Source organism: Spea bombifrons, chromosome 4 (assembly GCF_027358695.1).
Source record: "Spea bombifrons isolate aSpeBom1 chromosome 4, aSpeBom1.2.pri, whole genome shotgun sequence".
Taxonomy (NCBI): domain Eukaryota; kingdom Metazoa; phylum Chordata; class Amphibia; order Anura; family Pelobatidae; genus Spea; species Spea bombifrons.
The window spans coordinates 102,561,484-102,588,767 of NC_071090.1; the positions used below are offsets into that span (position 1 = coordinate 102,561,484).

Consider the following 27,284-nt stretch of genomic DNA (forward strand, 5'->3'; position numbering starts at 1 on the left):
ATCATGTACAAACTGCTAAAACGTTATTTTTTTTTTTCCTTAAAAAAATATTAATCTGGTTTTAGCCAAATTATTAAAAATGATTGGCGTCTCTCACCTGCCATACAGATGCAAGTGAATTCTCCAATACGGTCCAGACAAGTGGCATCATTCTGGCAAGGGGTAGACAGACATTCATTCACGTCTGTCTCGCAACGGGGCCCGGTATATCCCCGGCCACACTGACACTGGAACGAGCCTTGGGTGTTCACACAGCGGCCAAAGTGCTCACAAGGGTTAGCACCTGAAGACAGAGAAGACGTCATAAAATAATGCATCCTAATCCTTTGACAAATCCTCCATGGATCCCATCAATGCCAACACATTCCAAAACCTCTTACAACATCCCCTCATTCACCGCTTCTCAAACTGATTGACAGCAACACGGAGAGTAACAGGGAGAATGCGTTTAAACCAGTTCGCAGCGGTTATTTGGGGGAAGCAGTTCTTAAAATCATGTGTGTTACAGATTGTTACAGAGCTCGATCACAAGTCTGATGTGCCGTGTCAGGCTAACATTAAGAACTAACGAGCAGCAATAGCTTACAAAAAATTATATTATATATAATTATATATATATATATATATGTCTTTAGCCGCCCTGTAAAGAACTAACCAGTCACCCCCACTACTCCTGAGATCCTTCCATCATAGAACCACAGAATTTGATGGCAGATAAGAACAATTCAGCCGTCTAGTCTGACACAGAGACTCAAACCCTAATCGGTCCTTGGTCTCGTCTAGATTCAGGAACCCTATATGCATGTTTAGCTTCACCACCCTCAGACCCTCCGGTTTTAGATTATGTGTTCTAAAATTTCTCATCCCTTTAAAAAAACCTTCCCCCTGTACTTTATTAAGAGCCTTTATTTCAATGAATATACCCACATTTCATCGATTCCTTAGACTTCCTGCCCTGCAACTACCTGGACGGGCGTCCATCACACCTGCTGATCACTTCTCACACCATCTATCTGCTCCTACAAGGTCCACCACCCAGCACTCAGTCTTTCCCCAGCATCCTCCACTCTAATGGTTATCACTGGGCTTTCACAGCATTACTATAGCGCTCACCAATGGAGCACTCGTCCACATCTTGATCACAAGCTCCTCCTGTAAATCCCGGAGGACATGTACAGATTGCCCGACCGTTGACCGGATTAGTGTCACAAATGGCATCTTTGTGGCAGGGATTACTGACGCAGGCATCTTCCAAATGGCACAAGAGACCTGAAATAACGAGAAAATTATAGTCCTCTCTAGTCACTATAACACGGTTCTCACTATACCCATCACAAAATTAGGAATGTAGCTATGGACGTCCACCTCGCTCCCCAAACCTACGCACGTACCAGTCTTTCCCATCGGGCATTCACAGAAGAACGATGCTACACGGTCATGGCAGGTGGCCCCGTTGAAGCACACCGCAGTGGCACAGTCATCTATGTTCTCACTGCAGCTCTCCCCCGTCCAGCCATTCACGCACACACACGAGTGCCCCCCTTGGATATTGAAGCAGGTTCCACCATTGTGGCAGGCATTAGGCTGGAGCTGACACTCATCTACGTCATCCGTACAGAATTGACCTGTGGAAAGGAGAGCCAGTTAGACAGATATTTTTGCAGTCCAAGACCCATGACATATGCAAGGAGGCAAAACTATCTACAGATACAGCCTCATGTGATATTTATACAGAACTTCCAGGTATGATAGCATGAGAACAATGTGCAAGAATGATTCGATTAGCACAACACTGCTAGGTCACAGGTACGGTAGACTAGATACCGTAAACACGTGGAGACCATAACTAGTGAGAGCGAGGGGCTGCCCCCACTCAAGTGATTTTGTTTAAACTGGGGGGAGGGGGGGGATGAATGAATAACGAATTTACAGGAGATTTACAGGAGAACTTTAATTTGACTATTACCCATTTTAAATAGTTTACATAATACAAACATAGACATTATTGTATCTGTTATATGTTTTGTCTGTTAGAGTGTTTGTTTAGAAGACTGGGCTGAACCCAATCCTGCCTCGTGATAAACAATAAAATCGACTCAGTCTTAATCTCTCAGGGTAATGAAAGTCCTTGAGAAGGGACTTCAAAAGTACTTGGGGCAGTATTTGCAAATCTTTTTTACCCTCATTACCTGCAGTGTATGATGCGTTATGTATATATGACAATGTATGTGTATATTTTGCCCATGCTGGACGACAAATCTTTCAATGCATCTTTGTCCGAACTCTCCTTTTAAAGATCGGCATTGGGAATGCGGCACTCACAAAGCTTTTCCAGTTGACTTGGTCCTGAATCACAATATAACCGAGAAAGCCGGCCTCAGGGCACACGCATTATTAAAGTTACAATGAGTGCTGTTTACGCCAAGAAGGTTCCACGGCTTATTGTGAGAGTCAAATTACCAAATCTGACGTTCCCATGGGTGGGATAAGTCACATTACGAGACCCTAAAGCTCAAACCCAATGAGACTCTAAAAGGTTCATCCTAACCTGTTTTGGGGTTTTGACATTTTAGGTCTTGTCTGAACACTCGAGGTTTTGAGATATAGATATAGTTGTCACTCACCCGTCCATTCTGGAGGACACTGGCAGTTGTAGGTGTTCACGCCGTCCACACAAGTTCCACCATTCATACACTTGTGCGCTGGACAATCATCCACGTTTATCTCGCAGTTTAGACCTTCAAAACCTGCAAAATGATAATTAAAAAGTTCTGTTGGTATAATTGTTTGAACTTGCATGATTAATGTTGGGAAAAAAAACCAAAAACCCCTTTTTTTTGAGCTTTAAAGGCTCCCAGGCAAAATTTGGGATACATTCTCTTAGACTCCCACACCACACTTGGTTCCACTCACCTGGTAGGCAGGCACACTGATATGTGAGGTCCCCTGTCTGCCTGCATGTGCCCCCATTCAGGCACTGGGAGGGGGCACAGGGCACGTAGATGGCTTCACAAAACTGCCCGGTGAAGCCACTAGCACAGCGGCAGCGGAAAGAGCCAGGGGTATTGAGGCACTGCCCTCCGTTCTGGCAGAGACCAGGGGTCCGGCATTCATCTACATCCACTCGGCAGCTGCGGCCCTGGTATCCAAGGGGGCACGAACAGTTATAACTTCCATTCCAATTGGTACAGCGGGCACCATTTTCGCAAGGGTTCGTGGCGCAAGCATCTAGGAGAGAGCAATCTTGCCCTGTGGAAAGGCAAGTAGACGTTTTATCAAGAAGAACGGGTGGGAGGTACGTGCTCTGACATCAGACTCCCATATTATTTCCCCGGCCGAAGCCATGCACTCACCTCTATAACCTTTGGGGCAGCTGCACTCATACTGCACGGTGTCACCGCGGATGGAGCTCTGGCACGCTCCGCCATTAACACAGGGTGTCGGGACACAGGGGTCTTTAAACTGGCAGTGCTCTCCGATCCAACCCACAGGGCATCTGCGGACAAAGATAAACACGTCGTGAACAATCACAAAAATCAGCAAAAACAAATATAAAACAAATTCAAAGTAGTAACGCAAGATGCTGGTGAAGTTTTCTTTTAGTAAATACCCTCAAAATATTTCCAGAAGGCTCTACTTTACAAAGTTTCCTCTAATCAGACGGTCCCTTGGTGAAAAATCAAATTAACTTTTAAGTAAAAACGTAAAAAGGGAAAACAAAATGCTTAATGAAGCCTTGTGTAAGAACAAGCAGAACCGGGGTGTGGCAATTTATTGAGCAAGAAGCTTAGGGCAGGGATGACAAAAACAAAATGGCTGCCCGCATGGGATAATTAAAACATTTAAGAATTTAACAAGAAATAGCGTATAGGCCAGAATATTAGTGGCCCCTGGTGGCTTGCTTTGGAACCAGGTGGATTTTTATGGGGTATTGTAAGGTTCTAGATAAAGGCCAGGCACTTTTTGTTTTAGAACCCACGCATGTAGCCGACACTCCGGCCCATGAGGCACCTTTTAGAAGTTTCCATGTGAATGGTTCAAAGCTGCGGTCCATTGATTACAAGGTCTGGTAACCTTCAAAGCGACGTTTCACAAAGACATGTTCGAGCATGTGACGCAAAGACAGTTAAGCTAATCTGCCATCTTTTTTCCTCAAAACGGTAATCAGACAAGGACACACAAAGCTTTCTGGAAGTCTATTTTGTTGCACTGGCAACAACGTTCTACAGCCTATCAGTGCCCTGTCATTGTGCCACATAATAGGTTTAAATTAACCTTTCTCCGACTTCTTAGAGCTCATCTTAATGTTAGCTTGATATACGTTTCATTAATGTATATGTATTAGCTGCCGCAAATGACACCGTATGGACGAGTTTCTCTGAAGACTTCAAGCTAGAGGACCACCGTTTTATTTTACATTTCTCCTGGTTGACTCCCGCTCAAGCCGGTGTATAAACTCTGTTATTCACGTATTTATTCCTCCCCTGTCATTTGTGACACATTTCAGTAAACGGTTTGATACACCCGGCTGCACTACACGGTTCAGTTTACCGTAGCACAGGACTGCTTAGCTGGAGGCCGCCGTGCCGGATGTGGCCAGAAAAAAAAGGCCTTATTTATAGCCCCGGTATGGCTGAGAAGTCCACAAGAATTTAAGGGATGACGTTATGCCAGACGGGTCGTGCCCACCAGCATATGAATATTAAGCATCTATAGCCCACCCAAAAGAAAGCACCACACAGGCATAGAACATTAACCCAAACGCTGGGTGGAAATGCAGTAGAATCACAGAGATGCCTATGCTGGGGGGGGTCATGTTCTAGAACAGGGGCGTCCAGCCTGCGGCCCTCCAGCTGCTGCAGGACTACATCTCCCACAATGCTCTTTCAGCTAAGGGGCTGGCTAAAGAGTACAGGAGGTGTAGTCCTGCAGCAGCTGGAGGGCCGCAGGTCGGACACCCCTGTTCTAGAGTGTCCGTGGCTTGCTGAAGAGAAGCGTGAGAACTTCACAAAGATTAACCTTCAAGCGTATATGGTAAAGTAGCGATACCATATACACAAATATACGTAAGTTTCCCCAAGGACTAAATACCCCCCCTAAACTCATGCCCTAGTACTCAGGGGCTTCTCTGGTATCTAGACTCCTAAGGACTAGGATCTCTTCAGGCCAAAGAGTTAACCTGGTAAAGAAATGTTAAAAAAAGTTGGTGGCGGAAGATTAACCGCCCGCCCGCCCAAATTCCTTGGCCCTTGAGACACATCATTGAGAATCCAGAACCGAAAAAAAGGGGGGGAGAAAAAATAAATACAGGAAAAAGGGAAATAGAAAAGGTGGGAAAAAATCATTATAATAAACATGAACGGAAAACGAATAGAGGAGAACGTGTGAAAAAAGACAGAATTAAGTAAACAGGAAAGAGAAGGAGAGCGAAGGAGGGGTGTGAGGAAGAGCCAGACACGGAACAGCTGGAACATGTTAACGAGGGAACATCGTAACCCGTTACTGGCGCAAAGAAAAACACCATTACTCAATCATTCGAGCCGCGAGGGGAGACGTGGGCCGCCGCGGTAAAGATGGCTGCCAAGAGACGCAGAGCGGATAGAGGTATTCACTGCGTGGCGCACCCCGACGGCCTCGAGGTCTAGAACGAAACGTTTGGGTTGTGGTTTAGGTTGGCCATGTGGACGCGGGACTTGGAGGGACCACTTATTGGTTCTCACAGCCGTTGTGTAGGAGCGCCAGAATTGCTGAGTGTATCGGGACTAGCGGTCAGCCGCCTGCTCTGTTACCGGCTCATCACTAGAGGTGTTGGTCAAAAAAGTCATGAATATCAGCAAGAAACGAAAAAGTTAATTATCACAATCTGTGAACATGCAGATCCACAAAGTGGAGATTTGCTGGTGCTAAAAACGTCCGATTTGGTAAAAAAAAAAAATCAAGAGATTAGAGAAAATACCCCAATGGTAAATTTAAAGAAATTGATAAATAGAGCTCTACCGTATACCGCACCGAATACCTGGAACTGCTGACGTTGCGGAATTCCACGCGCATAAAGGGGAAGAGAAAATGAAATGAAAACAAAAACCAGACATTCTAACCCCAAAATGGCAGGAAGAACGTGAGATTAGAGGGCGCTGCGAAAACAGCAGCTGAGATTGGGTGTCCAGAATACACTGATTATCCGGATTTGAGGTATAGAATAAATCCGCGCGCCAACAAACCATTTCAGAATATCCACAGCGCAGAACGCCGGGTATCCAGAGCGCAACATACAGCGCAGCGGGCGCCCAGAGCTTACAGAACGCTTTACTCATCCGGAAAACCCTAAAACAAATAAAATGTTCTCCAAATTCCGAGGAACGCTCTGCACGCTGGGAAGCAAATATCCCGAGCACACAGAATACTAATTAGCCATCTTGAAAAGCAGTTGGCACACCGCAGCCCTCGGGGGGATACAGAAGGCGGTGTTTGAGTATTTGGGGTGGGGGACACACACACACACAAGATAAAGAAAGGAGAACTAAATTGTATCAAAACTAAATAAAAAAAAAAAATTAAATTAAAAAAAGGGGGGATATTCATGGGCGACTTTCTAAAACATTTCGGAGCCAGTGATCTAGAGCATAGATATTCAACTGCTTATCCAGAACCATTCACCCAGAGCCTTTCATTAAGGTTCTAGGAGTGATCTTATCACTATAGTAACCAACAGAACGAGCCATTCTTTTGGTTGCCATGTGGATAAATTCACTCTTGAAACTTTGCACCAAAACCGGAACCAGCGATCCAGAATGCACCGAACCGCACCAATAACCCAAAGCATGCTTGGAATAAAATGATCGAGAGTGATTTCCACCTCCGAGCCGACCGATCCGGAGACCAGAGACTGCCACGAATCCAGAGACTGCGCGGAGAGCGGCCGGGTGTGCGCGGCTGACACACTCCAGACTGGCAGGGGCAGGTGGTTAAATCTGCCCAGATGAAAACCAGATGTTCCGGCTCACTCTCGATTTCCCACGATCCCCGCAGCTGCCCCCCCCCCCCCGTGAGACAGCTGGAGTTAAAACATAATTCTAGAAGAGGGGAATAAATATTTTAGTTTCACCCCCTCTCGCTCCCATTACCAGAGACCATGCACATCCGTTAGAAATAATAATAAAAAAGGAGATGCATTGAAACTGTCTTGGAGAACAAAGACACGGCTGCCGGTCGGGGATGGCATCGCTACAGCGGGACATGAGTCGGTGCGCACTCATACTAGAAAAATATAAATACTAACTCATTTAATAAAAAAAGGCACCAATTTGACCCAACTTTCTTTTATCCCTCCAAAAATAAAGTACAAATTTTGGATCCCTGTTTTTCACTTTACTGAGAGAGTGGTAGATACGTGGAGCAGCTTCCCAGCATGCGGGGTACGGCGAGACTGGCAACTGATTAAGGTCCGAGTCTATAAATCAGGAAATAAAACTTTTAAAAAATGTTAAAATCGAAAAAGCAGAACGCCCTTGACCGGTCTCCGGCTTGAAAATCCATGGCAAGATCGTGTTACCCACTTGAACCCTTCACGTTCAAAAACAGAGGCGGGGGTCTGTCCAAGCATTTACCATGGGACATGTAGAAAGGGGCAAACGCATTTAGGGGGGGATTCTGCGACTCCTCTCCCATTCATTCGCAAAACAGGAAAATTTAAAGGGCCCACACAGCTTTTATCCATCAACGCGCATGTGATGGGTGCCGTATCCCTTTAAATGAAAGGCAAGTCATTTTCTCGTATTAAGCGTCTATTTTATTAGCGGTTTTGACGATGAAGGCCACCTTCTGCCCGCGCCTCCCTGCTTTGCCCAATAAATCTGTCAGACAATCCCAAGTAACGATGGAACTAGTAAAATCCGTCTGTTTTCATGACTAGTTAAAGGGACGCTCCAGCATCATGTACATTAAATACATAGAATAGCGGAGGGGTCCATTTAAATATCTGCCGTGCCCCCCTTGCAAATGCATTGCGGGGATTTATGGTATGACCTCATATGCATTTGACCCTTTCCACAGGTGGGGGGGGCACCCTCGCTTCTAACAGCCAATCAGCATTTTTTTCCCAGGACACTGGCTAATTTGTACATGTTACATGGTGCTCACTGAACCCTGCCCGAAAATAAATAAAAATAAATCTAATTAACTATTTTCATTTTTGTCAGTCTGGACTTATTATAGCCTGCTGTCATGTGACGGAACAGAGGGTCCCAATAGGCAAAAAAGAAATCTGTTGCCATTGCAGCAGAATGCCTTCTTCACAAGAGCTTTTGTTTTATATTTTGTTACAGGCATAAAAGAAACACAAGTCTGCTGAATGTTTTAATTAAGACTCCGTTAACGGTGGAAACGAGATGTACATGAAGGGTCTCGATATTTACACTTTTTATATAAAGAAGAAATGCCCACCTCATCTGCCTGGGAGAGAGAGAGAGAGAGAAAGAAATGAGAGAGAGAATGAAAGACATGAAATGAGAGAAAGAATGAAAGAAATGAGAGAGAATGAAAGAAATGGGAGCTTATTTTACTCTGTAATCACCACGCAGGTGCTCAGACATGTGAAATGGGTAGCGTAAGGAGCCATTTTAAGTGTCAGCACGTCAGTAAAGAGACTCCAGCGAGCAGCGGTGCTCCAATTAGTCAGACATAAGACGTCTTGGGCTGTGCTGGCTGGCATACAGATCTCCTCCCCACACTCCATTCCCCGCACCCTTAGCCACTGAACCGACCCGTCCGACGAGTTTCCGTCGATTCCCACGGCTGGGTGTTTTAACTTAAGTTATTTGTGCTCTTTGTGTTCTGAGTATTATCGGTTTACTCATAAAAGCGCCTACATCTTCCACGGTGCAGTACAACGTGCAAACACTAACACACAAAAGGAAAGAGGGCTTCTGCTCCGAAGAGCTAACAGTCTAAAGCAAGAGCAGGGGCGGAACTCCAACTCATCATAAGGCATTTGGAGAGCAAACTATTTATCAGGGCTGTCCTCTATCACCAACCGTTGCTCATGGGGTATGGTCATCGAATCCCTGTGTATACAACTCCCACTACCTAGAGCCAGGTTCTGCTAGCTGTAAACTATATCTACACCCCCAGTATTGTCAAGGATGATTAAGGGCACACGTAAATCGATGATACACAAACATACACGTAAATATTAGCACAGACACAGACAGGAATTTTGGGGGGTGAGGGCACAGCTTAATATTGAAACTAAATGTCTGGCACCTGATACCACATCAGTGGGGAAGCTACTCCAGGTATCCACTACCCATTCAGTACATCTGAACACAGGAACTACACATGAGCCCCCTCATTTCCCCCTGTTTGTGGCCCTTCTTGTTTCCTCAGAAACCTGTTGTCTCCCAAATGTTATAGATTTCCTCGCTATTGGCGCAGGTTTCCCTCCCACACGTCTCACCGGCGCGGCCCCCCTCTCTGCACCTGTCGGGCGCTCCCTGCTGCCGGCGTCTGCCTCCACACACCCAAACAACCTGTTCTACTCCTTCTGAGGAGCTTCGGCCTGGGGGGCAAGGAGCATCCGACAGACGTGCGGGTACAGAGCACAGAGAAACCGTACCGTATCAACCTCTACCACTTCTGCTGAAAGACTGCTGCACTTATCCACCACCCTCTCAGTACAGAGACATTGCATTTAAATAGGTTTACTTCTTCCACGTACTTTAGGGGCTCCCGGTTGGTTTATAACTACGTCTAGCTCCTAGGCACTAATGCCACTTACAACCCCTGCTTCAGAAAACAGGTCTTATCACCATAGCAACAAAGGATAATTTCCTGATGACAGGACCGTGATAAGGCTCCTTTTAATATCACCTTTATTTTACACAAAGTATTGTTTAGAAAAGCACTTTGTGGTACCCAAGATGTGTGGGATTATTTGCCCCAAGAGTATAGCTGGGGCCGGGCCGTCCCGCCAAAATTCTTCACAACGGGCTGGTTCAGGTCAGACTGTCACTCTGAGTAAATCTGGAGCGGCTCAGAGAGGCAGGAATGCTGTGGGGCCACGAGCGAGACTGCTTGCATGGTGTGTGAGGAGCCAGAGAGAGCCGCTGGCAAGGTAAAAGGGGTGCGAGAGTGAGCATGAATGTGAGAATGGGAGTGAGCATGAATGTGAGAATGGGAGTGTATGTGTAAGTGTGTAAGCGTAACTGGTGTAGGAGGGAGTGTGTGTGAGCACGTGTGTAAATGTGTTAGCAAATATACAGTATGTGAGTGTAAGCATGTGTGTTAGCGTGCGTGTGTAAATACGTGTATGTACAGTGTGTGTGTTGAGGAGGGGTAAGAAGCCAGTATGGACACTTGGCTATACTTGCCCCTGGGCCAGCCTATAGGCATTCAATACACTATATAGCACACCAGCACAGCACAGACGTGACGCTCGCCTCCCCGAGATGCCATTACTTACTCGCAGATGGCTTCTCCATTGGAATACATTTTGCAGCGGGCTCCATTTTGACACGGTCTGTAGGAATCCGAACATTGAAATCCTGCAACGAGAGGAAATCACGTGATTAAAGACGGTGTTGACCCCACGCAGAAAACATTACAGAACAATTCACACACCGCCCCCCACGCACGGGTTCCGTGTGTCCCCCAAGGGGCCGGCGGGTCAGGTTTCAGAGAAACGCCTCAGGAATGAAAACAAGGAGTCCGTTTCATTTGGAGCCGGAATAGGCTCTCCTTTAACCCACTCCATGCCATGGCGGTGAACACATTCGCACTTTCCTGTCTATATGTGAGGCTTAGAACACCATATTTTCCAACATGCACCTGACCAGCTCCCCCTTACAAAATGCAAAAAGTTTAGCCTCTCCATGTAAGAGGAAATATAAACCAGGAATAAAAACAGGGTCTTATTTAATAGGTGGGGGGTCCAAAACAAACAAACAAAAAAAAAAATTAAGAGTAAAACCGGGAAGCAGATTCCAAAGCCAGGATCGCCGCTATGGTTGGATCGTTAAGATGGTCGGCGACCAAAAGTCATCTGCGGAGCTCCGGAAACACACGACGCGTAAGGTATATTGCTCACGCTCCAGCACTGAACAGGTTAACGCTCGCTTCTTTTATTGCCAAACGCACTTGAAGTGAAGGGTGCGGGGCCCTCTTTTGTGCTTTGCTCTCCGGGATAAAAGAAGCCCTTGTAATGGCACCGGAGCGAGGCACAGCTGCGAACATCTGGACACGGCTAGAACACGAGAGCGGACCACTGTATGGAGATGTGGGAGTGAGGGGCCAAACGTGGCCCCATCAGACGTGTCAGGGACCCGCTGAAGGCAAGACCAACACGGAGTAAAGGTTTATTGTATCCCAAGGTGCCGTTCTGGAGTCCAACCTCATCCATCTCATGGGCCGTACACCTCTTTGGGACCCGAACCCCTCTTCTGCCCCCTTCTTTTCTAGGAGCTCAGAACATTTGCTGGGTATGAGGGTATCAGAGTTTTCTACTGCCATGATAAAACACAGGTTTCTAAATGACCGTGTGTAACAAAATGCATTCGATTATATGCGTTTAGAACAATTAGTCAATAGGTCACAAATTCTCCGGTAAGCAAGACGTGGCCCCGAACAGGGAGCGGAAAATTACGGTTAGAAGACTGCCCGGTAAACAGAAAACCCGGCTACTTCGGGGCTACAAGCCCACAACTTAATCCAAAAAAACACAACCCCAATCCACACAAACAAACAACGATTTCCCCGCGTCTGCCTTGGCACTCATTCTAGACGTTTGGGGTAAACGCGTTGGCCCCAATCAAAAAAAGTAAAGCGAGGGCGCGGCTCAGAGACAAAGGACGGCTTTATTCCCCCCAAAACACATCATCTAACGGTATAATATATTTCAGGGACGTTCCGAAGAAATCCTCGATTTAAACAATCAATTTTATTGGTTTTGTTGAAAGGTTTGGGGGTCATACAGAAAGAAAAAAGAAAAAACTCCGCAGTGCCTTTCGTAGATTTTACTTTTGTGTCTGGAAACAGCTCCGGGTAAGTGTAGTCTACATCAGTACTGCGCATGTACGGCGGCGTTCAGATTCATGCTTTCAAGAAAAAACATCTAGAACTTTGAACAAACGTGAACGTTTAACGCCGGATTTCAGAACCGTACTTCAGGGCGGCCATGTCTTCTGGCCAGCGGGACACGTACTATAACTCATCAGTCCCAACTACATCAGGACAGATCGCACGTATGACCCTGTGTGTTGGCTAGGACGGTAAATAATTGTCAAAATAACATTTGGTGTAGTAGCCAAAGACGATGGCTGCGACCCTCTATTCACTAACAAATTTGCTTGCCCCCCCCCCCCCCCCCCCCCCCGTTAAGCAGCCTCCGCTCGGCCCGGACCTTATCTACCAGAACAAATAGACATTGGAAAGGAGGCCAAAGTTTAGGAGGGGGCTAGCTGCCAGATCCCGGCGCTCCACATGTCCGACATGCTTTCTCCATGGGGTCATCCAGGAAAGCGGCGGAGATTTATTCCTTAAAAAGGGATTTTAATCACAGCTTTTGCTAAAACGAGGCCACCACGGAAAGCACCGCGTCTGCGAAAGGAGAGATATGCCTTGGATGTGGCGCGTTCCTTCGGCTTTCGCATACCTCGACTCTTGTCTGGCAGACAATTACACAAAAATACTTTGTCTATTTGAGAACGTAGCCGTTAACCAGAGCTGAAAAACACAGGACACGGCCTCCCCCCTCAAAATTATTATTATTAGAATAAATTCAAAGGGTTTTACATTTATTTAGTTTTAATTAAAACAAAAAAAAAGGCTAAATAAGTAATAGAGCCAAAAAATAAATAGGGCCAAATAATGGTAATAATAAGTAATAAATAAATAGGGCTAAATAAAAGGTAATAAATAGGGCAAAACATAAACCGTAATAAATAAGGCTAAAAATAAAATAAATAAGGCAAAATAATGGTAATAAATAATAAATAGAGCTATATAATGGTAATAAGTAAGTAAATAGTGCTAAATAATGGTAACAAATAGGGCAAAAAATAAATAGTAATAAATAGGGCTAAAAAGGGTAATAAATAATGGAGCTATATAATGGTAATAAGTAATAAATAGGGCAAAAAATAAATAGTAATAAATAAATAATATAATATATTAGTAATAAATATAAAGCAATGAATAGTTCTCTTCTCATTGACAGCATAAGAAAAACTTTTTTGTACTTGCAATGCAAGACATAACTCAAACAGAACTAAGAGTTGGTCCGCCGGACTCATTGATGCGGCGAGAAGGATTGGCGGCCGCCGGTGACCCGGATTCCGGACGCTGCCGCCAACACTTTGTAGGTTGGGTTAAAAAGAAATAAAAATAATAATATTTAAGGAAAGCAGTAGAGACTGTAAGCTCGTTTGAGCTGGGCCCTCCTCACCTGTTGTCTCTGTAAGTCAATTTGTTATGTTACATACTACTTGTTATGTCCGGTCTACCCATTGTACAGCGCTACGGAATTTGATGGCGCTATATAAAACAAATAATAAAACTCCCATAAGGCCAGAATTAAAGCGATATTAAGCATTTTCAGACTGAAGAGAGTGATTGAGGTTGGCACAACGCTTCTCTAAATGACTTGCCGCCCGCGTTCTCCGTCTGACAGCACAGGGGCCGGCAGCGCCCAAAACCCGGCCCCAGGTAGAAAGCGCGAGGAAGCGATCGGACGCGCGCTTCATTTTTCTTTTGTGTGCGCAAACCTTACTTGCCACGTAAATAAGGTTTTCCTTAACGCCTGCCACCGATTGGCTGCTTCAAGCAACCAACCAGTGCCAAGAGCCGTCGGACCACAGAGGAGGAGGGCTGCTGCAGCTGCAGGGCTGGAGCTTCTACCTCATCTAAAGTTTGGAAAAACTGAATCTTAAAGTGCTCAGAGAGAGTTAGGGTTACTCACTGTACTTTAATATGCATTCTTCTTTAAAAGGGGGTGTCTGACCTTTAAATGTAAAAAAAATATAGATAGAAAACCAAATAAATACTTTTTCTCCTTTTTTTGATTGTATACATTTTGCGGGGTGTCTTCTTACCAGACTTCCTATAGAAAAGGATATAGTTCTAGCTGTAAGAATGTCGCCGTGAAGAGGAGCGCATGTTTGAAGCCCTGTGGTTATATTAACACCGCCTCTCTCTAATTGGATCACAATAGGGCTGACGTACTCACGATCCCATCTGAAAGGCAGGTATGTGTCTAGGATTTCAGGTTAACACAAACCACAAAACCCAAACCCCACCCGTAATTTTTTGGATCCCCGTAAATAATCCGAGGAGGTGTGACATTCCCACGGTTCCCCACCCTTAAACAAAACAGAAAAACACACAACACTCAAAAAAAGGTCCCATTAACCACGTCCCAACGAGGCCTCTTTCTGCAGTTTTACCAGGTTAATGCTTCTGGGTTTTTTGTTTTTTTTTTCTGAAAATAGATTTGATTTTTTAAGGAGAATATAGAACTTTTCGGCAAATGAGAACCCCGCAACATAAACCATTTTCCAACAAGGCTTTTTAAAAAAGAAACAAATTTGGGCTGTGGGAGGTTAAAGGTTTTTTTTTTTTTTTTTTTTTTTTTAGTGCCGGGAGGGGTATAAGGAAGCCACATATAAGGGTCGGAGTGGTGGCCTATAATACAGGAATTGCCACATTTTATTTAGCCAATCTCACCCAATAACATCTACAAATCACAACCAACTTAATGTATCTGCTGTCTAATTCATTCACACAAGCACTTCTCGGCAGCAGTAAAGCATCACTGCTGATCACACTGTGACAGAATGCTTTTAAGATAAGCAAGATAATATTATTTGGTGGGGAGAAGCTTCAGACCAAGAGGGAGGTTATTGAGGGATTAGATGGAGAGGAGCGCAGGATTAGGAAAATGCACCGATAATGAATGAAAAATGATTTTACTGATAATGAATGAAGAATGATTCTGTAAGTCATAAGACAAAGTTTATGATTTCTTTGAGTCGTGTTACCGTTAAATCCGTGTGATTTACTATCCGGAGTAGTATCCATAATGGAAAGGAGAAGACATAGGCACCGCCGCGGCTCTGACCTAGACCCACCCTCATGCTATACGGCTGGATGAGGATGTTCGGAGTGGCAGACCACACTCTAAGGAATGATAACCCATTGGCTGCCGGAAGGATTAAAATACGTAAACAGTGAATTTTACCCCAGAATTTAACTTTATAACCCCCTGGAGTCCAAGGCGTGGGTGAATCCCAACACCACAGGCGCCCGTGGATAGCGAAACGTGGTTCCCGAGCAGCTCCTCTCATCGTGGCCAGTCACGCGACATTTCTTTGTATCTATTTATTTACCAAGACAGATCACTGGGTACACGGATTGTGAGTAAGCCTGGAATAGGATGTTCACGGCAGACGCACCGCACTGGATGTTGCAATTCATTATGCAAGATCCAGAATTAAGGTGCGTTTCTGCATATATCAGAGCTATTAATACTCAAATTATTACATATATATTTAGATTCATCGATTTTCCTTAAAATGCGGGTTACCCAGGGAAGTAAAGTTCTATATGTTAGGTCATATGTAACATAATCCAACAGTGACTTCAGAAACCGTAACTTAACTTGTCAGCCTCCCTTCCGTAAGAGAGACCCGAGGCCAAGTCCGGAGTTCACTCTTCGGTCCACGTATTTAAAGCCACGCCAGAGGCCTCCTCTGTTTTAACATGATGCCTATAGCGAGACCCTGGGCATCACACGAGACCGAGGAGGTGACGGAAAGCCTTTGTCACAGCCTTCAAAAGTCTTTTTTGAAGAGGGTACACAAATTCACAAGGACCCCCAATACTTGCACCTTTTTGGTAACCCCTGACACCACTAAATTTGTCATCCAATAAACCTACGCTATGAACACCTTCTCAACCCAAGCACAGCGGTTATTTGTTTTACATAGCGCCATCATATTCCACAGCGCTGTACAAACATGCACTGCTGGACATTCTCAGTTTCCAGGAGGATGCCTTTAAAATGATATTTTCACACATCAGTCAAGATGGTGATAAGGAAGGACAGTCATATCAATCCAAAATCAGATGAGCCCTTAATAGAAGGTGGTCTCTAGGATCTCAGCAGTCTCTTCTTCAGAGACCTCTGAGGTCCTGAAAGTTTCTGGGGGGTATTCTCCATCCAAGACCTACATATGACGGTCACCGTGTTTTAATGTAAGGACTGTCAGCAGTACATGTCATTGAACTATGAAATAATCTAACAGACTAAAAAAAAACAAAAAAAAAAACTGTACTGTTGTATTTGTAACAAAAAAAAAATCTAATCAAACATTTAAAAAAAAAAAAAAAAAAAAAAAACTTTATACAGTTACTTCCATTCATTATTTTTCAAAAATAATAATAAAAAAAAATGTGCAGAACTCAGGATTCTTATTCAATAGATTTAAAAAGAAAAAAAAAAAAGAAAAAAAAAAGTTTGGTATTATCTCACAAACGCAATAAAATCAATAAATATATATAATGAAAAAATGGAGTTGTTTGCAAAATAAATTAACGGAAGTAACATTTGTTTTTAAATTATTATTATTATTTTTTTTTTTTTAGAAAACTATAATTTAGCTTAAATCTTATATTCTGCCAGCATTAATATTTAACTAAATCTTTCATTTTTAGAGTTTGGTGCATCTTCTATTGAATTAGACCCAACTCTAGCAGGTGCAGAAGGATGGAAAGGGGGCAGACCGCCGTCTCCGCATACATCTGCCCCATTGTTTTAACGGGCTCTGGCTCCCTGGCATATGAATATTCAAAACCAATGGTCCATCCTGTGAACAGAACTGTCCTAGATTGTCAGGGGGCTACGGCCTCCCCACGTGACCCCCTTCTCCTTACATTCGGAAAGAAACGATCAGACAGGCTTGCTAGGGGGGTAGCGGGAATTAGCATACCCCCCCATTTTTAAATGAATCTATTTAATGGAGCTCCCTTGTCCCCCGCTCCTCTTTTGTGTTTGGGACTGTGATGGAGGGGGGGGGGAGGCATCCTAGCAGTCTGTACTAAAACCCATCATCCCTCTTTGGGTCAGACATGTCAAATCCAAATGAAATTAAAGGTCTCGGCATGTCACAAAGCAGCGAGGGCCACATTCCTGAAGTCCAGCTCGACAGAAGAAAAAATATATATGATTCTATATCGCATTCAGACACAATGGAAGAGAACCAGAGTCGAAACGACTGTCTTAATAAAGCCCGTGGCCGTCAGCCTGGAACACTGACCCGAGTTTCACGCTCCAGTAAATCGAAAACTTTTTTTTTTTTCTTCATTTTCTCTTTTTTTTTTTTTTAACCATCAAGTCCCATGAGTTTTTCAGATTGTTTCCGTATAAAAGCACTTTGTTGTCTGACAAACCACAAAGGCTACTTGATATGCATACAAGTAACAAACCGAGGGGTAACAGTATTAATAAGAATTTTTTTTTTTTTGTAAAAAAAAAAAAAAAAATAAATACAAAAAAAAAAAATGTACCCTCACATTCCATTATCTTATGCATTAACGTGCATTTGATAGAGCGTTAAAGATATCTGAAGCATACAAAGGTCTTGAATAAAGGGCAGGTTTATAAATACTTTTATTTAATGCAAATTAAAAAATATTTTATTTTCATGTAAAGCACTATATAGTACAACATTCAGGATGGAAACCGGATAAAACAAGGAACGAATGGGATTCAATGCAAAATAATAAATGACAGTTTAACACAAAAAGTGATTCTGAAACAAATCGGTTACTATGGTGACAGGACCCTGTTTCGAACCAAGTACCGCTGCTGCTTGGGCCATTCCACGGGTTGCTATGGTGATAGAACCATTTTGTGGATTCAGAATCAAACTTTGGCCTTGGTCTCATGTATATAGAGCAAGTCCGATGCAAAACGAGTAAAAGCGGAGCCCCCGATGTCTGCCCCATTCCCCCCCGCTTTGGTCTCTGAACGCACTTTATAGAAGATCCCCGAAATATTTTGAAATGGTTCACAGGAAATCGTGCGATCGCAAACGGGTTTTCTCTGTTTTAACGAGCGCGAGCGAGCCGCTCATTAGTGCCGAACAAGAGGAGCTAAAAAGAACAATTCTTATTCAAATCAGTAAAAGTGTCGCCATAAAAACTAATTGCCCCCGCCAAGTGATCAACTTTTTTTTTTCTTTTGTCTTTTAGCCAAACGCTTCTCCACGCACAACCTTATTGCTTCGAAGAAAGCAAAACGAAAGAAGTGTTTTAACCTAAAATGGAAAACATACGACAAGCTACAGCGTCACAAATAAAAAGACTGAAGTAGAGCGAGGCCCGAGTGTCCTGGCGTTACAAGCCACTTCGAGATCTCGCCTTTAGACATGGCGGGCAGCATGCCTACTCGCAAAACCGTTAGTGGAGAAGCTACCTCTCTGTAGCTGCAGCTTCCCACCCTTCCATGCTTTGACTTTTCACGCCACTATTTGGCCATATGAAGACCCCCCCCATTCAGAGTGCCCACCGAGCCAGCACTGGAGCGGACAGTAAGTATATCATGTGTCAGGAGATGTGTTTGGCCAAGCTGGTCGTGGGTAAAGGGGCAAATGCATATGGGGTGGGTGGTTGGTTGGGGGGGGGTGTCTATAGAATCCCTCTATGCATTTGTGAAGGCCACACCACAAAATGTAAAGGCACCTCTCAGCCGTCATTTAATGGTGCAGAAGTTTCCTCACAGACCTTCTTTGGCCAAAAGCCACCCCGACGACGTTCTATTGTTTATTACACGTTTGTGTGATAAGAACTTCACGTGTTTGCACGGTCCTTGAGAATTAGATAACATTCCTTACGCCAATACCTAAAACAAATATCCGGCTGTCAAAACATATTTCATGAAAACCCGTTTCTGTTAACGTTGCCATGTTGGGAGTCTTCAGTCGATGGTGACACCTTCCACCGGGCCAACATAGAAAGAGATCGGAGACACCTCAGAGATCTCAACAGTTTAAGGGACTCTACAACCTTCTCTAGGTTAACCTAATAAAAAAGGTATCACTTTTGACCAAAGACCCCCATATAACAAACTTCGAGAAGACTTTGATGGGCTTGGGCTACATTATTCTGTCTTGTCTTGCTTGGTATGTCGGAGTCAACCCTATTCTTCGTTGAGTAATGGTGCAAGTTTAGGTCCCTAACAGACCAATTCACACCAGTATATCCAACGCATTTTTTTTCTTTGATTATTTGAAAACGTTCACGTCTCTCTCTTTGAATAACGATGGAAAGGGCATGCGAGGTCCAGTATGTATGTGTAAATCGGCACGGTAGAAGCTCTTGTGCCGAGGGTGGATTCGTTATGTCTGCCCCATCCTGGATTAAGCTCTCTCTGTTGCGTCTGGAGACAGAGTGAAGTAGTCTAGAGGGTACGTGAAGTATGCTTAGAGGGTATATAAAGTATGCTTTGATGTAGCACAAAGCGAGATGAAGCGTAGGGGTAAAGGTTTGGGGGTTTTATGTTTGAGGGTGGGAACCACAATCTGAGAGGCTGAAGAGCTTAGTGGGGTATAAGGAAATGTTTGTGAGGGTAAATAAAAGCACAGGGTACCAATGATAAACTGAACATGGAGAGAAGCACTGCAGGGACGAGGGCGGTGGGGTAGAACCAGCAGAAGATCTGAAGAACAGGTGGTTTTTTTGGTAGAGAGGGAAACATGGCGGGGACGCATGGGAAGTACTGGAGGGAACTGGGAGGGGAGACTGGTGAGAGAATGTTTGAAACTGGAAGGGGGGAGGAGGAAAGTCAAATAGACAATTCATCATGGGGTCTGTAGAACTCTCTCTCCCATACAGTGAACCCGACCCTTTGACCCGAGTCCTACACAAGGGACAGTCTGTGATGGAAAAGGAAGGCTCCATAGTACTGAGACACACACACACACACACACACACACACTGCCAGGGAACAGCGAGATCCGTGCAACATGCAACATACAGACATGTATGCAATGATCTGGGATATGCAGAACTTCATTTAATAAATAAAAGTGTGTTGGGGTTCGGAGGAGGATGAATTGAGGAAAATAAATGGCTCTTTCATGTGGGATTAGAAATCATGTTGGATAAGAATCAATTGGCAAAGAATAGGGAGGGGGAGAATGACAACCAAAATTCAATGGAAAGTTGGGGGTGATGGAAAGGGGGTCAGAATAAGAGGGGAAAAAAAAAAAAAAGAGCAATGAGACAGGCTGGTGGGAAATTAGAAAACAAAATAGGGCAAAAATGGACATAAAACGGGAATATAAAAAGAAAATAGGAAATATAGAATTTATATCTTAAAAATATTTAAAAAATACAGTTTAAAGCACCAAGGTAGGAATAGGTATTGAATAAAGAATTATTTTATTTTTTTTTTTTTTTAGAATCTCACTCTAAATGAGATGGGGGAGGGGTAAATTAGACACAGTTGTACAAAGTATTTCCTTTCTGTAAAAACAAACATTCTCCCATAAGACTTTCTGGGAAGAACATTGAACTTCTGGATTTTATTTTCTGACGCAACGCATTCTAGTTTACTCAAAGGATCCCTCGACTCTTTCCTTTGTAGGATTAAATTTATAATTATATATATATATATATATATATATATATATATATATATATATATATACACACACACACATACATACATACATACATACATACATACACACACACACACTACCAACCAAAAGGTTTGAGGTCGCTTAGCCGTTTGTGACATAATTGCTAAACCATCAATCAGCCTTTTAAAACGTAAACTTGGATCAGCGAACACAACCTGCCATTGGAACACAGGAGTGATGGGAGTGATAAAGGAGTGATGGAGTGATGAGAGTGATAAAGGAGTGATAAAGGGCCTCTGTACGCCTATGAAGAGATGCCATTACAAATAAGCCATTTCCAGCTATAATAGTCATCTATAACATTAACCCCGTCCGTGCTGGATTTCTCATCCATTTCATTTTCATGGACAAGGAAATTTCTAAGTGGCCCCAAATATATATATTTATCACATAAACAGATCTTTTAACAGTAAACCCCAGGTCTTACGGTAATAAATTATTCCATACGAGCACTACACAAGGAGTTTATACAGAGTTACGTTTCATTAAGTCTTTTGTCTCTAATCTGGATTTTAATTTATATTTTTACCTCCGCAATAGAAAACCAAAATTAACCCTTTTCAGGTATGCAAGACACAAAATGATTTTAAAATACTTGTTTCTACCTCGAGAATATATTTTTCCCCCTCTCCCACACCCCCTTTCAATAGGGTCTTTTCTTCCTACCGGCCTTTTCCCCCCTATACCCAAGGTCCTCATTAAAATGCCAGAAGGGAGGGGGGGGGAGCCATATATATAAAACCCATCCTCTGCCCCCCTGAGAAATTGGAGTCTCTCTCATTCCCTCCTCCTGCTTTCCCAGACAGACTATTATAGGGGAGGGGAACATTCCCATAGAAAAGGACCCTGTGTATTGTTCTCCGGCAGACTATAGGGGGAGGCTGGAATTAATAAGGGAATAGTCCCCGGCAATCCTTTAACTCCGTGCATGCTGGACAGGGAATTGGGGTGGCTTTCAGGTGGAGGGGGGTTAAAAAAGGAGACTTTTCTTTAATGCACCGCTTGAAAAAATAAAAAAAACAACGCAAAAGAGAATTTTGATAAAAAGGGTGGGGTGAAAGAAGAAAGAAAAAGAGCAAAAGGTCTGAAGGAGAAAGGGCCGAGTGGGCCAACGTTACTCAGGACGAATCCGTGATCCAGGAGTAGCAGGAAAGATTAGGAAGAGGTCCTATAGATTGTAAGCTCCTTTGAACAGCCCCCCCCCGTCACCTTTTGTTTCTGTAAATCCTAATTGTTATAGCTTGGTTACCCATTGCACTGCCCTGCGGAATATGATGGCGATATATAAGCCAATAATAAACGAGACAAAGGAGAAACGGAGGAACAGAGATGGTTCTCGGGAACGCGGGATGTAGAGGGGCGAATTTCACGTTCGTAGTACAAAGAAAATAAGACGCACACGTGTGCCGACAGGAACACGCCTAATGTGCTCAAGGACAACGCATTTCGCTTTTACAGTCTATTCACACTACACTCCTGCCCATCTTACCCCGGTTCAACGGCGTGACCCCTCCCGGCCCCCACTGGACTACGCAAACTTTGCCAGGGAAATGTCATTATTCATCTACACGAAATGATTAACATAATAAATATGGCTGATAAACCCCCCCACGTAATTAATGATAAGTCATCCGCCATTCCTACGCCTCTTGGTAGAGCCAGACCACAAGATTACAGAAAAGTCATAAAGTTTTGGGTTTCCTGCGACAATAGCGGGAGACTCCACGCAACTATCTTTTATTTCTAGGTTTCAACCGCCAAGCGACCGCCGCGCCAATTAACAGTCCTCGGCTATATGAAGATCACGGCACGATTGCATCATATGTGATGACGCACGCGACACCATTGTGTAAGTGGTGATGTCACACATGGTGTCAGACATCCTTACGCAAGCCTGTATTTCTGACATTTCTCTGGCTCGGCGTGCTGTGAGTCCGATGTCAGCTCAGGTCAGTGCCGTCCCCAAGAGTCTCCGAAGTCCATCTAGAAAGGGCGGCAACCAAGCCTTTACAGACAGGAAATTGATTGGATGATGCTGGGTTTGCCACAGGCTGCCACCGATCGCTGCTTCCCAAAATGAACTTTTAAGCAAAATATTGACAAAATAATTAAATGGTTAGAGAAAAAAAAAAAAAAAAAAAACCAGTAGTGATGCTAAAAGCCGTGATGACGAGACGACTTAAAGAATATTCTGTTCCTCCTGAAGATAATCGCTATCGGGGGGGGGATGGGGGGTTGTGTGCGCAGGGGGTCCGAACCCCCGAATCTGGCGCATGAAATACATACATACACATATATATATATATTATATATATACATATATATATACACACACACACCGTATAGAGCGACAATGGTCATGGGGGTGGACATGGCGCTGAAGGTCACAGAAGGGTAAGGGCGGTGAGTGATAAGATTTGGGCAGTGAGGTTAAGTAAGGATAGAGGTGAAGATGTGGGGGGGGGTGAAGGTCATAAGGTCAGAGACAGCAGATAAAAAGGAGAATTTTACTTTAGAGGAAAAGAGGAAGCGAGTTAAGGGGCAGCGAATACAGGAAGTGCAGAAAGGCTGCGGGGAGAGCTGCAGAAAGGACACGCAGCACCATCGGGGGACGGACAGACAGACAATCACAAAAACATAGAAACTCTCCAGATGTAGAGACTCAAATCTTAATCGGCCGTTGGCCTGTCCCATGCATGTTTACATTCCCTCAACTGTATTTGCCTCTACCGCTTCTCCTGGGAGGCTGTTCCACTTATCTACCACCCTCCTGGTAAAGTAAAAACTTCATTCCATTACATCTAAGCTTCGGATTCTCTGGTTTAGGTTATGAGCTCTTGTTTGATACTTCCCTCCTGTACTTTTCTAAATGAGAATCCGTGGGGCAGAGACAGAGAGGAGAGCAGAGGAGAGAAGAGCAGAGGGAGGGTGCAGATAGCAGCGGAGGGTAAAGCAAACAGAGCTCTGCAAGATTAGGGAAGTAAACAGCACCACGGGGGCGCAGACAGTTACACGCAAGGTGCAGCAAACTTTAAAGGCACAGCGATGGCCAGATTTATTTTCACTTTCAAGTACTGCACTGAGATGCAGAAGGCACTAATATATATATTATATTTATATAATATATAAAATATATATATATATATATACACACACATACATATACACACACATAACGGAACAGCCCTATTTTACGATATTCCACACAAAAATACTACAAAACACTGCAGTGCTACTGTAACAATAACCTCCGATGTTCCACATACCAAACTGCAAGACTGGCAGGGCATTATGGGAGTTGTAGTCCACAGCAACATACACCAGAGGCTGTATCACTCATGACAGAGACCTAATAGCGCTGACACCCAGGAAGTGCAAAATTAAAAAATGATTAAACACTGGGGAAGCCATGGCAGCCTACAGCTTTTATAATTTCGGCATATTGATAATATAATATAATATATATTATACACACAGGTTCTGGTTCTATCAGACCCTTTGAACGTATGGATTGTAAGAAGCGGTTATTGCAGGCGCTATATAAGTATAATAATGATAATAAAGCGGATACGAGGCTGGTCCCTTTAAGTGTCCGTGGTGTCATTAATACGGTGACATCTGCTGATGTTCTGCTGCCAATTTGCATCAGGCTTTGATTGATTGTTCGGTTGAGGTTTCCAGGTCACCAAGTTTACAATTATCTCCCCAGCCGTAAATCAACCCGCTATCTCTTCCCAAAAGAAAACCAGCAGCGGGATGGGCCGATGGGGCCGCCTAACGAGTTGCCAGTCATAAAGTGAGTCAGGGCATCTCTGAAACTCGTCATAGCTGCCAACAGCCAAATACGCAAGACGAGTAGCCTTTTTTGAAGGTGAAGCGAATGCAGGGAAACAATGGTCCAACGTGGGCAATAAAGCTGGGGGTATTACACAGCTGGGCAACCAGGCAAATCCATTCCTAATCTGGCCCACTAGTCATGATCTATGTGAAAGCCCTCATCTGAAATAAAGATGTCAACCCGTTTCCCGTACCCAGCGATATATACGCAAACAAATAAGTCACACAGAAAACACGAAAGTATTCTTTACGGGGGGAGAATTGCCTCCCTGGTTTTCAAAAATAGACCATTTGGTTAGACAGAACCATAGAGTTATATTTAATCAAGCCAATACAAACACTCATCAGTCTTAACCCCAGTGACCACTCTCAGACCCACTGCCACACAACCACACTTACCAGTCTTTGGCACACTAATGAAAAGCACAAAGCCACTGACCATACACACACCAAAGTAAACTAAACCGTACCACTCTCAGCTACACACCCAAAAACACATATCTCTCTCTCCAATACATATGTCAGTCTTAGACATATGCTCTCGGCCATACATACGCATGCATTTATACATATACACACAGTGCCTGGATCAAGAGCTTCCACTCAGGGCTAGCATCTAGCTCCTGGTTCTTATATGTGAGCTGCCATCTCGCACTAGCCAGGCATAGAGTAAAACCGAGCAAGTTGCCACCTCTCCAGAAGAATTAGTTTCCGGTGCATACAACGAGCTGAGTGAATTGCAACCCGAAGGTCTAACTATCATTTTCCGAGATACCCGAATGCCAAATTTAAATTTCGAGGGCAAGCTGGGCAACTCTCAGGAGATCCTTAAACCCATAGCTGTGTTGAGTCCCACGAGCTGCTTAGCTTGGTGGGGAAACAAGATATTTTGTATGTTTCAAATATGTTCTTCCTATAAAATTGTTGTTGTAACAAGAGATGTTCATATTGCTGAAACTTTAGCAGATGGAAGCAGAAATGGCGTGGCCGTCAGTCTCTTTACCATCGAAACGCCATTCCCAGGCTCCTCCATTTCCAACCAAGAGAAACGTGCTTGTTAACTATGGAGCGGTTAGACCAGAACAGAGACCAGCGGAGGTCCAACTAAAACAGAACTACGGTCTTATCACCAGGGATCTTAAGAGACAAAGAAGTGGCCCTCTTTTCTAAGAGCTTAGAATGCTCGCTGGGTGTGAGCGTTCTACAGCCCAAAAAGTCACAACAACTTGTAGATAGAAGAGAAGAGAATGTGGTTATCCGTGATACCCCCCCATCCCTACACCAAGAGTACTCAGGGGTGCCATTGGGATTAGGACTGGCACGGACTACAGAGGGACCTTGGTGGTAACTCAGCTTCTAGATCTCAGGGAAAGGGGAAAGCGTGATGAACGACACCATCGTAACAGCAGAAGAAGAAGACAAGGAGGAAGTACATAAAGCAGATGTGTTGCAACAGATGTTTGTTTCTTCTGATTGGAAAATTGTCCACTTCACAATATCTCTTGACGGTTTCTCAGCATCGACACCACATTTTAAGAACTTAACAACTCCAAGAAGGTTTAAGGAGGAATGGCCACCTCCACAGCCTTGGCCTTTAAAAAGGGAACCCCTGCCAAAAAGGTTTTAGTCCTAGAATCCCAATAAAATGTATAATTGTATGTTCTAGTTTTTAAGATACGATATTTGTCATGTGTTCTAGCTGTTATTTTAGCTAAAACCTCAGAATAGAATGGCTCAGTCTTACTCTCCCAGCCAGCAGACACTCCTCTATGGAGGAACAGACTTCCTTAGCATTGCCATAAAGTATCACCTCAGTGTGGTGATTGAACAGGGAAAGTCACCATAAATATGACATGAACGGCAACAATACAACCAAGTCTCAAGTTTATTTCTAGTTTTACAGATACTTTTTTTTAAAAAAAAACATTTCTTCAAATTCTCTCTCCTTTACAACCCACGCCTGCCACCAAAGAGGCAGTAGTTTAAATGGGGAGGAATAATCACAGATAGCGAAGATGGCTGCCCCCACGGTATACAAACAAGGTGGGTTTCTTACACATCTATATTATTTTAACGTGCAAACACCAACACGTCGGTCTATTCAGCGAACGTAGGATTTTGGGAGAAGCGACAGGTCCATTGCCTAGAGAGTGAAAAATGTTACGCGAGGGTGAGAGTTTGCAGGTTTCGGTAACGTCGTTTATGGGGTATCGCAGCTACAGGGGTCTTAACGACCCGTAATAACCAACCTAAAGGGGCCGTTTCAGGGCAGCAGCAGCGAATGGATTTGTTTTACCAGACGGATTAAAAAAAAAAGAAACTTCCACACAAAATTTATCGGAGTCAGTAGAGCCAGAGAACGGACGGACGGCAGATAAGAACCGCCCGGCGCGGCTAGTCTGCCCGTTTTTCCTGACTTAGAGACTCAAGACTTAATCAGTCGTTGGCCTCGTCTTTGATTCAGGAGCCGTATATATTACATTCTCTCACTGTAATAACATCCATGCGGGACGTGCACTCAAAATTAAAAGCTTTGGGGTCTAGAACGTCCCATAAATAACGAGGCAAAGCCGAGAGCCTCGTTAACCAGCCGGCCAGCGGGGTCAACGCATCTTCTGCCATTCTAGAGCTTTAACGCCGCACCTAATTCTCTCACTTCGCTCTCCCAATTCCGGGTTAGAGATGACGTCTACTTACTGCGACCACGGAATATTTTCTATACCAGCCAGTCACGTGGCCGCAAATTAAATT

At 44.0% G+C, this 27,284-nt stretch overlaps 1 protein-coding gene across 1 annotated transcript in view; it reads right to left on the minus strand.

The window, feature by feature from the left end:
• The window catches only part of LOC128490177 (neurogenic locus notch homolog protein 2-like), a 44,629-nt gene that overhangs the window by 12,849 nt on the left and 4,496 nt on the right, over nt 1–27,284 (minus strand). The window contains exons 2-8 of the mRNA XM_053461934.1: nt 10,460–10,541; nt 3,354–3,496; nt 2,914–3,249; nt 2,625–2,747; nt 1,392–1,625; nt 1,114–1,269; nt 98–283 (exon numbers count right to left, since the gene is read on the minus strand). Of these exons, the coding sequence (XP_053317909.1) occupies nt 98–283; nt 1,114–1,269; nt 1,392–1,625; nt 2,625–2,747; nt 2,914–3,249; nt 3,354–3,496; nt 10,460–10,541 (1,260 nt within the window). The remainder of the gene's footprint in view (nt 1–97; nt 284–1,113; nt 1,270–1,391; nt 1,626–2,624; nt 2,748–2,913; nt 3,250–3,353; nt 3,497–10,459; nt 10,542–27,284) is intronic.